At 56.1% G+C, this 11,681-nt stretch overlaps 1 protein-coding gene across 1 annotated transcript in view; it reads right to left on the bottom strand.

The window, feature by feature from the left end:
- Nucleotides 1-68: 68 nt before the first annotated feature.
- The window catches only part of PITPNM3 (PITPNM family member 3), a 105,985-nt gene continuing 94,372 nt past the window's right edge, over nucleotides 69-11,681 (bottom strand). The window contains exons 18-20 of the mRNA XM_055258732.2: nucleotides 10,158-10,341; nucleotides 6,446-6,574; nucleotides 69-4,366 (exon numbers count right to left, since the gene is read on the bottom strand). Of these exons, the coding sequence (XP_055114707.1) occupies nucleotides 4,061-4,366; nucleotides 6,446-6,574; nucleotides 10,158-10,341 (619 nt within the window). The 3' untranslated portion in view covers nucleotides 69-4,060. The remainder of the gene's footprint in view (nucleotides 4,367-6,445; nucleotides 6,575-10,157; nucleotides 10,342-11,681) is intronic.

Genomic DNA, 11,681 nt, shown 5'->3' with positions numbered 1-11,681 from the left:
CCCATCCCAACCCCGGGAGAACATGTATAAAGGGGAAGGTTTCTCAACTTAGTTCACACCAAAACACGTTGTAAAGGCAAATCAGGTTTTTATTTAAGTGACAACATTTGAGAGCTAAAAACCAGCTCACATCAAAATCAAGACCCAGTTGTAAAAATCTTTTAACTCCATAATGCTGTTTTTGTCTTGTTAGAAATCTGATATCTTACAATAGCGTTTCTAACGGATTTTGTACAAGGCAGCCATAAGGAATATAATCAACCTTTTTCACCACAGAACCATCTGTCACAGATAATACTGAAAGTTACACACTTAGGAATAGTCAGACCACAGACAAGGTCAGACTGGCTGCCACCACCAAGTAAACAACTAGAAAAGGACAGCAGGGTCCAAGGGTGGGGGTCCCTGTGCAGGAGTCGCCCTCCTCTGGCCTGCCCCTCCTTGGGTCACCTGTTTCTCCTTTGCCCCAAAGAGGGTGGAGTCAAATGCAGATTTTCCTCCCAACTGCCTGTTAGTGTCTCAACAGGGAGAGCAGAGCCCAGGTCAGGCCTCAGTGCTTGGACTTAACCCTAACTATGATTTTTAAGAAGGTTCCCCCAAGCCCGGAAGGAAAGGAAGGAGGGAAGGTTTCTTTTGGCTGAGCCAAAAGACAATAGGTTTCCAGGGCACTTGGCACCCAAACCCCCCCGCCAGATGGGATTCGGTGGGAAAGTTGGTTGTTTAAGGCGGGGTCAGGGCACCCCTCCCGGGGCTGCCCCTGGGCTAGGGGGAGAGTGAGGATGCAGAGGACCCACGTGCCTCATGAAAGACTCCAGGGCACAGGTATGGGTCCCAAAGGGGTAAAAATACAGTTTAAAAACCGTGAGATCCAGCCTCGCCTCTTCTAGAGAGCCCACCGCCAGAAATCTCTGGAATACTGGGATTCGAACACATTTGTTTGCTGTAGCCCGGCACCCAGACAAGAGGGCCGTTCATCCCAATGCATGAATGGAGTCTGCTTTTTTAAAAAAGAAATATTTTATGGAGCCCAAGGGAGCCGTTGAGATCTTTAGGAAAAAACCCATGATGCTGGAAGAGCAGGTCCTGGGCTAAGGATGCACCCTGAACCCCAACAGGGCAAATGATGAAGGAAGGTGGCAGGCAGGCCCTCGGCCACGACAGCCGCCGGATCAGGAAGAACAAACATGCCACGCAAGAAACAAGGAGCTTTGGTCAGGCGGGAAGATCTGTTTCCAGCTGCTGGAGAGCAGGCATACCAGAAGCTAGAAGGATTCTCTAGAAAACAGCTGGATTGGGGGTCACAGAACTACTCAAGGAGAGGCAGCGGCACCCCCTCCAGAGAACAACACAACTTGGTTCTTTCTCCAACTTAACTGGACAGACAAAACTGAACAAACCACTAGTATAGAAAGTGCATATGCGTCACACAGTTGCCGTGAAAGCAGTACTGAAACATACATTGTCTCGCCACTAAACAGAACCGCATAAACACACATTCGCACACACCGACTACAGCTCCAGTTGTTGCGTTCACAATATCTCACTGTACACCATCAGCATCTCGTGTGTGCATCGTCAGCCAAAGCCCCGATCCTCCTACCTGATTGCTGCTTGGAACCAGAGCTGCTTCCAAAAGGAAGGGGTGGTGGCCCTCCTGCTGGGTCCTGTGTCCCAGCTCTGACCCCAGAGCCACAGAACCCTGCACACTGACTTCAAATTCCCCAGGGATTCTGTCTCATGCGCGCTCTCTTTCTGTCTTCCTTTCTCCCTCTCTCTCTCTCCTTTCTTTCTCCCTTTCTCTCTCTCTGTCTTCCTCTCTCTGTCTCTCTCTCTCTCTCCCTCTGTCTTTCTCTCTCTCTCTCTCCCTCTGTCTTTCTCTCTCTCTGTCTCTCCCTCTTTCTCTCTCCCTCTCCCTCTCTCGCCTAGCCTGGGGTTCTCAGGGAAGAGGGAATCTAACTGGGAGCAAAGTACCTCATACTAATTATTTTATCATTTTAGCGTAACCAGTGCCTTCCACAAAAAGGAGATGGTAGAGTTTTTTCAAGAATCAGACTAAGTCTGCCCAAGTTTAAATCAGGATATTTGGGGGAAGGATTAGGGTTGGAGTGGCTATGCCATATGAGCTGGTGCCTTTGGAAAGCCAAGAACTGTGAAATGTTAACGGGGGGATGGGCACCTGTGAACCGCCAGGAGACAGGACCATAGAGGGGGCTGAGGCTGAGCCTGATCCGCACTCCTCCCCATAGACTCGCCAGCAGCCCTGGACTTGAGTGCAGGATGCAGCACTGGAAGTAGAGCAGAAGAGCTGGCAGACTGAAGACACATTTCTAGTGGAGAGAGCAGGGATGGGGGCTAGGAGCCCAGACCCCTCCAGCCCCAGAAGGGCACCCAATTTGCCAGGCAATTCACAACGGTGGTGCTAGCCGCCCCCACCAGCAGCGTCATTGGCTGCATGGGAGACGCGAGAGGTAGACATTGAGCAGAAGCGACACTGAGCTGACACAGGTGCCTGCTGTGTATACAGACGTCTGGGCCCTGGGGCAGCCTGGCTGAAATTGCTGGGACCGGCCTTGATGGCAGCCCATGGGGGCTCAGTGGCCACGTGGGCGGCCCTACACAGCAGGTGTGGGCCTGGGCCAGGGAGTCGGGGTTTTCCAGGATGCAGGAAAGCAGTGCCCAGGCCAAGGTTCAGCAGCAGGAGGGCCTGGGCAGGCTTTAGAGGCCCCAGAAGGGCCAAGTCCTGCCAACCTCAGGGGACCACCCAGGAGGAGGTCATGGGCACAAAGTGAGCGGCAGGGGAAAGGGAAGAGAATACAACAGTTGGAGCCAAATTTCCAGGAACCCCTAGAACCCTGGAATCTCAGCTCTATGCCTCCAGGAGCCAAAAAGGATAAAAGGGTCCTGGCAGAGCTGGGGTTATGGGGAGCCAGATCAGTAACCTTTTGGCAGGAGATGGAGGTGGGTTGTCCCTGGGACACCCAGTTTGAGCATCAGTGCAAGGCAAACCAGCTGCGCCTCTCCGTGGAGTAGGGATCCCTTCCCAGCCCACCCAGAGAGGCTCCTTTAAGAGCCCCTCCTTTCCAGCCCACCCAGACCCCCTCTCCCAGGCTGTGTGAAAGGTATGGGTCACAGGACACTCGGAGGGACCCTTAGGCCTGAAAAGCCTCAATGGGCCAAACTGCAGGACATCTTGGGAGTCAAAGACTCACACCAATCTCAGCTAGGGGGACCCCTCCAATAACAGAAGGAAGACGGGGCCCAGAGAGGGCAAGCAACCAGCTCAGGGGCTCACAGCCAGCCCAGCTGAGCCAGAGCCCAAGGGTGCAGCCTCCCAAGGGAGGGCATGAGGCAGGGCTCCGGGAAGAGGAACCCCTTGCCTCCAGGGCCACAGGGAAATGGTGAGGACACTGAGGACAACAGGGGTTGGGGACAATGGACAGCTGTAGGACAGACCGTCAGCACCAGACCCCACCCCCTGAGGGCTGTGGACAGAGACGGCGTAACATGAGCCCGGGGATGTGCTCTCACTCCCAGAAAGTGGCCATCTTGCCATAAGAGCGCCAACCCCAAAATGGTGACCCAGGACCACAGGGAGGGCGGCCACAAATGCCACTCACACCTCCACAAGACAGCCCAGAGGCTGTGCCTGACAGCGGCGCTTGGTCCCGAGGCTGGGGCTGCCCCCTTGAGGGCCTGCCTAGCTCGCTGTGAAGCCTGGGGACGCAGGAGGGTAGTCGACTTTGCCCAAACGCTTCAGCTCCGGGCAAGCCTGCCCCCAGGATGACACAGACATGAACCCTGACTTGGGCTTGCGGTCGCAGGCACGTGGGAGGCAGCAGCGGCTGCACCGAGACCCCCGGATCTCACCCCGTCGCAGCTCAGGGAGCCCCCCGGGGTCGGGCAGGATCCCTCCCCGCTCTGGTCGGACACTGCTGGACAGACACGGGAGGGAAAAAGCAGGAAAACGCCTGTGTCGGGGAGAGGGCAGCCCCCTCCCGTCCCCGCAGGCAGCCTGACTGGGCTCCCCCCCCGGCTCCCTGCTGTGAGCACAGCCCAGCCCTCAGGGCACCGACTCGAACTTGGGGGGCCCACGCGCCCAGCTGAGCGCGGGCAGCGGCCGCTCGTGGTCCTTGTCGGACTCGGGCTGGCTCTGGGCCCGCTCGGGCTTGGGGTTGGCGGCGGGCGGGTCGGGCTGCTGCACGGACATGGTTCTGCGCAGGTGGTTGCGCTTCCGCAGGAACTCTGGCTGCGCGTGCAGCCCGAAGCTGCCCTTGCGCAGGATCATGCGAGAGTTGTTCTTCTTTGGGCGTGAGCGGTGGCTGGTCTCCAGCGCGGCCAGGTGTGCGGCGTAGCCCTCGCTCAGGAACTGCGGAGGGCAGGGCAGGGCGGGGCAGGGCGGGGCAGGGCGGGGCAGGGCGGGGCAGGGCGGGGCGGGGCAGGGCGGGGCAGGGCGGGGCAGGGCGGGGCAGGGCAGGGGGAAGAGGGGAGGGGGAAGAGGGGAAGGAGGCGAGGGGGAAGAGGGGAAGGGAGAGGAGGGGAGGGGAGAGGAGGGAAGGGGGAAGAGGGGATGGGAGGCGGAAGAGGGGAGGGGAGGAGAGGGAGAAGGGAGTGGGGAGAAGGGAAGGGAGAGGAGGGGAGGGGAAGGGACACGCATCAGGCGGAGGGGCGGGGCAGGCCCCTGATCCAGATCCTATCCCCATCATTTCCCGGGACCACTCTACGGAGGCCCCTCCAGCTTCTCCAAGGAACCCTGGGGAAGTCGGGAGCCCTTTACTGTTCCAGGGTCCCCATCCTGCTCTGGACAACCATGCATCTCTACCTGTACCCACGGGTCACACCAGAGTTCTCTGGATTTTCTTTCCTATTTTATTTTATTTTAAATTATTTATTTATTTATTTGAGACAGGTTCTCGCTGTGTCGCCCAGGCTGGAGTGCAGTAGCCCAGTCTCAGCTCACTGCAGTCTCAACTTCGCCAGCTCAAGCAATACTTCAGCCTCAGCCTCCCGAGTAACTGGGACCACAGGTACATGCTACCACGCCCAGCTCATTTTTTAAATTTTTTGTAGAAACAGCGTCTTGCTACGTTGCCAGGGCTGGCCTTGAACCCTGGGCTCAAGCAATCCTGCATATCAAAGCACCAGGATTACAGGCATGAGCCAGGGTGCTTGGCCTCTGGATTTTTGAGGGTGGGGAAGCGCCCATCCTTGTCACTTGGCTCGCTAGAATCCTGCAAAGTCCCTCCCGTCACGCGGCCTCTCCATGCCTCTTGTCATTTTTCTGAGCCCTGCAGCGGCCCTCCTTGCCAGTGCTTCCGGCTGTGTCCAGAGCCTTGCTACTCAATATGTGGTCCATGGAGTCTGGCAGCATCAACACCCCCCGGCACCTTGTTAGGCAGAACTTCAGGCCCTCTCCCCGCCCCTAGGCCTGTGGAATCAGAATACGCATGTCAACAAGATCTCCAGGTGATGCTTGTGCACTTCAGAGTTTGAGAAGCGGGGCCTCTGAGTTCCCAACTCGGAGATGCCACCATCTCCTGACCCTCTCTACCCGCGGGTCACTCTCAGGCACTGCACACTTGACATGCCCCAGAGGGAGGTCAACTTCTTCCCTTCCACCTGCTGCACGATTCCAATAGTGGCATCTCCTACATGGTCACCCAAGCCACAGACCAAGCAGCTGTCCTCCACCTTCCCTTTCATCCTGCACATGTGATCTGGGCATTACCAAACCCAATCCATCCCCTACCAAAAAATGCCTCTCAGACCCTCCACTTTCTCTTCAACGTCCTCTCGGCTTTTCTTTCCTTCGTCTGAACCACCTTCCACCTGCAGCCTGAGGGAGCTTCCTGAATCACACACCTGCTCATCCCACACCCTCACAGAGTCCCCACACAGGCCATCTTGGCTGCACTGACCGTTCTAGCCCCGCCCACCCACCTCCGGCTCACGTCCCACGCAGCCAAGCTGAGTCACTGACAGTTCCCAGAATATACATGTTCTGTGTCACCTCCTGACCTTGGCTTTTGCTGCTGCCTCTGTCACAAATACTCTTCTCAATCTCAGGCCCTTCCTGGACCATTCCTTCAAATTCCAGAAACCCAACCTTGCCCTAGAGTCTGGGTTAGCAGTCCCTCTCTAGGGCCCCACAATTCCCTGTGCTCCCCATCATACATCATGGCACTTGCTACACTCCACTGTCACCAACTGCAAATGTGTCCATCTTGCCACTACACAGAAGTTCATTGCATCTGACTCCACTTGGGATTCTACCCCTGCACCCAACACAGGCCCTGGCCCAAGGCAGGCACCCCGAAGTGTTTGTTGAATAAATGAATGAGCAAATGGGGGAATGAACAAATGAATGAATGAACGAAGTGCTTACTCCCTCTATCCCTTTCCCTGACCTCCCTCACAACTCCCCACCTCCAGCCCTGCCTCCACCCACCTGGCACTGGGTTTGGTACTTCTTGGTGGGCCGGCCCACAATGAAGATCTGGGAGGCAGGCAGGCCCAGCACGCTGTAGACAGAGATGTCCTTCGTGGAGCCATAGGCCGCGCTGATTTTGATGAAGCACTGAAACACAGGGAAGGCATGGGGGGAGAGTGAGGCCAGCCCACCCCCGGAAAGCCTTCCCAGGCCAACCCCAGGGAGCTCCTGCTTGGGGACCCTTTATGTGCACTCTGGTAGACTCCAAGCCACGGGGCCACCCTGTGTCAGGAATGAACCCCCAATGTGGCTGCCCCTCCCTGCACCCCAGGCCCAACCCAGGGCTCTGCCCGGTAAACAGTCCAGTCGTGACCACACCATTTACCGGCCCCGCCTCCAGCAGCAGTACACTCAGGTTAAGTAATAATGAAGGCAAGCGTTCCTCTGTGGATAAGGACATTGAGTTCCAGGTTTCTGGCTCACAGGGCCAGGACTGGAGGCCAGTTCTGCCTGGCTGCTGATCCTGTGCCGACCACACCGCTCCACACTGCAGCTTGCCACGTGCCCACTGCCTCTCGCTGGCTGGTGTGATGACCGCCCCGCCCCACCCCCCAGAATCCCCAATTCAATTCAGAGAACTGCACAAGGTCTGCCTTGCTCCAGGGGCACTTCCAGACCATCACCCTTCCCTCCCCTCCCCAGGATAAACCCGATCAAACTACCTCCTCCCGTGAGGTGCTCGCCACCCAGCTGCCCCTCACTGTGTGCCTCCTGTCACTGCCATCCTCTTTTTCTCCCACTCACACTCCTCTAAAGCCACTGGAGACTTTGGTTCTGGGTCACAAGTTTTCCTTCCTGCCAAGCCCCACCATCTCTGGGATGACCCACGGTCTGACGTGAAGGATCTAGCACCTCCCACCCGGCCTCGCAGCTTCGCACCTTCTTTCACGTCAGTGGCCATCACTTCCAGGACCGAACTCAGAACCTGCCCCTCTAACTGTGAACTTCCACACGTCCGCTCTGCCCAGTGCTTCTGCCCCCTCCCCGCCACTTCTCCGCCAGCCCCCACCTGGCTGCTCTCAGCCTCACCGACACTTGTCTTTTCTGTACCAGCCCTGCTGCCTCGCCCCTTCCTCATCCTGCCTGAGCGACCCATGGCATCCCTGTGTCCTCTGCCTCCACCCCAGATTCTCTCACCCCTTCATCCTCCTCCCACACCCGCCCGGCCAAATCTCAGCCCTGGAAATTTTCCACTATCCACCTTGTGTATTTGTACATGCTGCCTACCAAGAGCTGCTAAAGAAACAGAGCCAGGCAGCTCTCACCTTCCATCTTCTTCCTGTCCTTCCCTGAGCCCTACCCCATCCTGCAGGTGACTGCCTTCGATGCTGGACCAAGGAGAGGGCTTCCTCAGCCCGCTGCCCCTCACCTCAATGGTTGGTTTATTCCCAACTGGCCTTTGGCTCAGAGGATGGAGCAGCCCCTTTTCGTCTGGCCCTTCCACCTTCTCATTCACCTGAGCTCACTCCTATAACTTGGATCCTCCAGCTCTGGCAACCCTGCCTACCTGCCTCATGACCTCCCAGCTGACACCCACCTTCTCTGCTCCTCTCCCTACTACTTTTGCCCCCTTGTCCTTCCGAATTGTCTTTTCCTCACAAGGTCATCTGGTGGCCAATCTTTGTCTAGTGGACAGTTCTCAGCATCCCACACCCTTGGCAAGAGGGGCGCTATCTCCTTGAACCCCTCTCCTCCCGATCCTGTAGTCTCTCTCCTGGCCCTCCTCCCCCTCACTCTCCTCCTGGTCCCTCAGCCGCTCCTTGTGCTGCTGTCAGGGGCCCAGCACAGCCTCTTCTAATGCCTCGGCTCCCGTCTCGTGGCTCCACTGATCTGTCTCGTGTGTCTGTTTCCCAGTCTCCACCTGCAGCCCAGAACTACCCTAAGCCATATCAGGTCCCATGGCTGTATCAGCCTTGACATGTCCACAGCTGAGCTCATCTCCCTCCAGCTTGGTCCTCCTCTCATGTCCCCTCTCATTCACTCACTCATTCATTTATTCATTCTACCAACATTTATTGAGTCCCTACCACATAGCATCATCACCCCCAATCCAGAAGCTATATTGGTGAGTAGAACGGACAGGCTCTGCCTCCATGGAGACCTTGGTCAGGTGTGTAGCACCTGGATCCCTCCTGGTCACCCAGCACGGGCATCTTAGAACTCCTCGCTCCCTGCGTCCAACCATCCCTGAGCCCTGACTATTCCACCTCCTAATCCGGTCCATGTTTTTCTCTCCATCCTATGCTCATCATCCCCTGGATTATGGTCTTCCTGTCTTTTGCTTGGGCAACGGCCCCCTAACTGGCCTCCCTGCCTCCAGTTTCTCCTGCCAATCTGTTCTCTGCACAGCCACCAATGGGATCTTTCTACAAGCCAAATTAGACACTGCCACCTCCCTGCTTTAAACTCTTCTATGGCTCCCCATGACCCTCAGCAGAGAATTTATGATCTTGGCCTGGTTTCCAAGGTTTTCAAGATCTGCTAAGTTTGGGCCCCTGATGACCTCTGAGGGCTCATCTAACCTGGGTCTAACCCCACCTGCACTTACCCCAAGCCTGGAACGTTCCAAGCTGTCTCCTGCCTCCATGCCTTTGCACATGCTGTTTCACTGTCTACCTGACAAACTCATGCTTCAAGACTCAGCTCAAAAGTTACCACCTCCTAGCAGCCTTCCCTGCCCTCCCTGGACAAACTGAAGTCCTTTCTCCTCTGTTTGCTAAAAGGGCCTTTTTCAACCACACACCAGTAGTTGTCAATTGACATGTCCTTCCTCCTCTAGATCAGGGATTTGCAGACTTTTTCTTTGAAAGGCCAGATAGTAAATATATCAGGCTTCGCACCGTGTCACCACTACTCAATTCTGCTGTCGTATTGCAAAAGCAATCATAGACAATATGTAGACAGATGAGCTTGGCTGTGTTCCAATCAAACTTTTTTTATTTAGAGACATTGAAATTCATGTAATTTTCATGTCATGAAATATCATTCTTTTGATTATTCGCTCCATCCATTTGAAAGTGTAAAAACCATTCTTAGCTGACCAGTCATGGCAAAACAGGCTGTGGGCTGGGTTTGGTCATCATATGTCAACGCCTGTTCTGCTCTAGGTCAGGGATTCTTGATTAATTTTTCTGTGCATCAGAATCCCCTGGAGGGCTTGTGAAAAGGTTCCTGAGCCCCTCCCCAGAGTTTCTGATTGAGTAGGTCTAAGAGGGTGGCAGGGGGAGGCAGGGCAGATAATTTGCACTTCTCCCGAGTTCCCTGGTGCTGCTAGTGCGAACCACAGCTTTGGTCACGGAAAGCACATCCTCTGCCCCCCTGGTTCTGTTTGTCTCTGTGCAGCCCCAGCAAGCACAGAGTAAGGAACACAATCGGCACTTAAATGTCTATTGCATGAATGGCCAGATGTAGAGACAAGAGTCAGGAGATAAAGGACGAAAGTCTGACTCAGATCTAGGGCAAGTCGCCGGAGCCTCACCTTTCTCCTCTGTCAATGACGAGACTAATAACCTACCTCACAGGGCTGCTAGAGGACCCAGCCAGATCCACGGGAATGGGATTTGCAGACTGCACATCACGAGGCCCCACCCGGGAGGAGGGAGACGGGGAGCGGTGGAGAGGAGGGATGCGCTCTCAAGCCATGGCGGCCCCGCCCAGGCTGGCCACTCACCTCCTGCATGAGGTTGCGCAGGAAGATGGCCTTCTGCCGCAGCGGGTCATGCACCAGCCCGTCCGAGAAGAAGATCATGCCCTGTGGGAAGTTGTGCTGGGACAGCCACGACACCACCCGCTGCTTCTGCATGTCCGGCCGTCCCGTGATGTAAAGGATCATGTAGCCCAGGTCCTGCCAGTGCCTGGCGAGACGGCATTAGAAGGGTCCAGCCCTGCCCAGTGCAGGCCACCTGATGCCCAGAAGCCTGCCCTGCCCGCAGCTGCCCTCCTGAGACGTCAGAGGGACGAGTCTGAGGCGTGCTAGGGAGAACAAGGGGGACCCCTAATCGCCTCTCCGGGTTGAGCCCTGGACATCTCCCCTGGATCAGGCCTGCAGATGCTGCAGGCCCATATCCAGACTCATCTCCTCACCCCTGCCCCCTCTGCTCACAGCCGCTTCAGAGCCAGAGACAGGTGCCTTTCATTCTTCCCTGTTCCCTGTGCCTCCCTCCCTCCTCCTCCTCCTCCTCCTCCTCCAGGAAGAAAGCCTTTCGCTTTCACCAGGCCAGACTCTCTACCCGCTCCCCCAGCCCTCTCACTTCAGCCCTGCTTCTCATCCTTAGCTCAGGCCCCATCTCTCTCCTGGGCCAACTACAAAAGCCTCCTGGGCAGCCTCTTTCCCTCCGCCCCCACTCCTACCCACATCTAACCTGAGCCCTGTAACCCTGCGCAGATTACTCAACCCTCCCCAACCTCCCAGGGTTTCAGTTTCCCCTTCTGTAAAATGGGCATAATAATAGGAACTACCCCATAAGGTTGTCCTAAAGACGGAAGGAATTAATCCCAAACATGCAGAGCGAGGTGGTGTGCTTGGTGTGGCTGGCTTTATTATTATCCCCTGCAGCGTTTCCATGGTGATTTCTGTATATCGCAAATCTAACCCCAGCACTCCTTTGTCCAACAGCATCTCCGGCTCCCCAGCACCCTGAGGTAGAGCCTCAAGGCCGCTCTCTGCCTCTGTGGCCATGTCCCTGCTCTGCCTTTGCAAATGGGATCTCCCCAGCCCACCCAGAGCTGCTTTGCTGCCCCCTGAACAAGCCCTTGGCTCTTCTGCTGCACAGCGCTCCCCTAGACAGCCCTTATGGCTCCATCTCCTGATGTTCCCATCTTCCGATGTTCCCATCTTCCATCTTTCAAGACCCCCCTTCCTCCAGGAAGCCTTCCCTGCTTCCCAAGCAGGATCAGCCTCTTTCCTCTGTGCTCTCACAGCGCAGTGGGATAGCTCTGGTTGGCTGACTTCACACAGAATCCTGGCTGCAAGATGTCAGGTAAGCCCAGACCTGGTTGGGCACCTTTATGGCACCTGCCACCAGAACTGGCTAACAGAGCTGGGGAGTTCTAAACCTGGATGATGATCTGAGGGATCTGGGGATTCTCTACACAAACGCAGGGGTGCAGGGATCACCCCTAGGGATCTTGGTTAGTTCTGATGTGGGGCCCAGTGATGTGTTTATGAAAAGGAGAGTTTCTGATGACTGTCGAG

The sequence above is a fragment of the Symphalangus syndactylus genome, chromosome 20 (assembly GCF_028878055.3).
Source record: "Symphalangus syndactylus isolate Jambi chromosome 20, NHGRI_mSymSyn1-v2.1_pri, whole genome shotgun sequence".
Taxonomy (NCBI): Eukaryota; Metazoa; Chordata; class Mammalia; order Primates; family Hylobatidae; genus Symphalangus; species Symphalangus syndactylus.
This window is presented reverse-complemented; position numbering and strand designations above follow the sequence as displayed.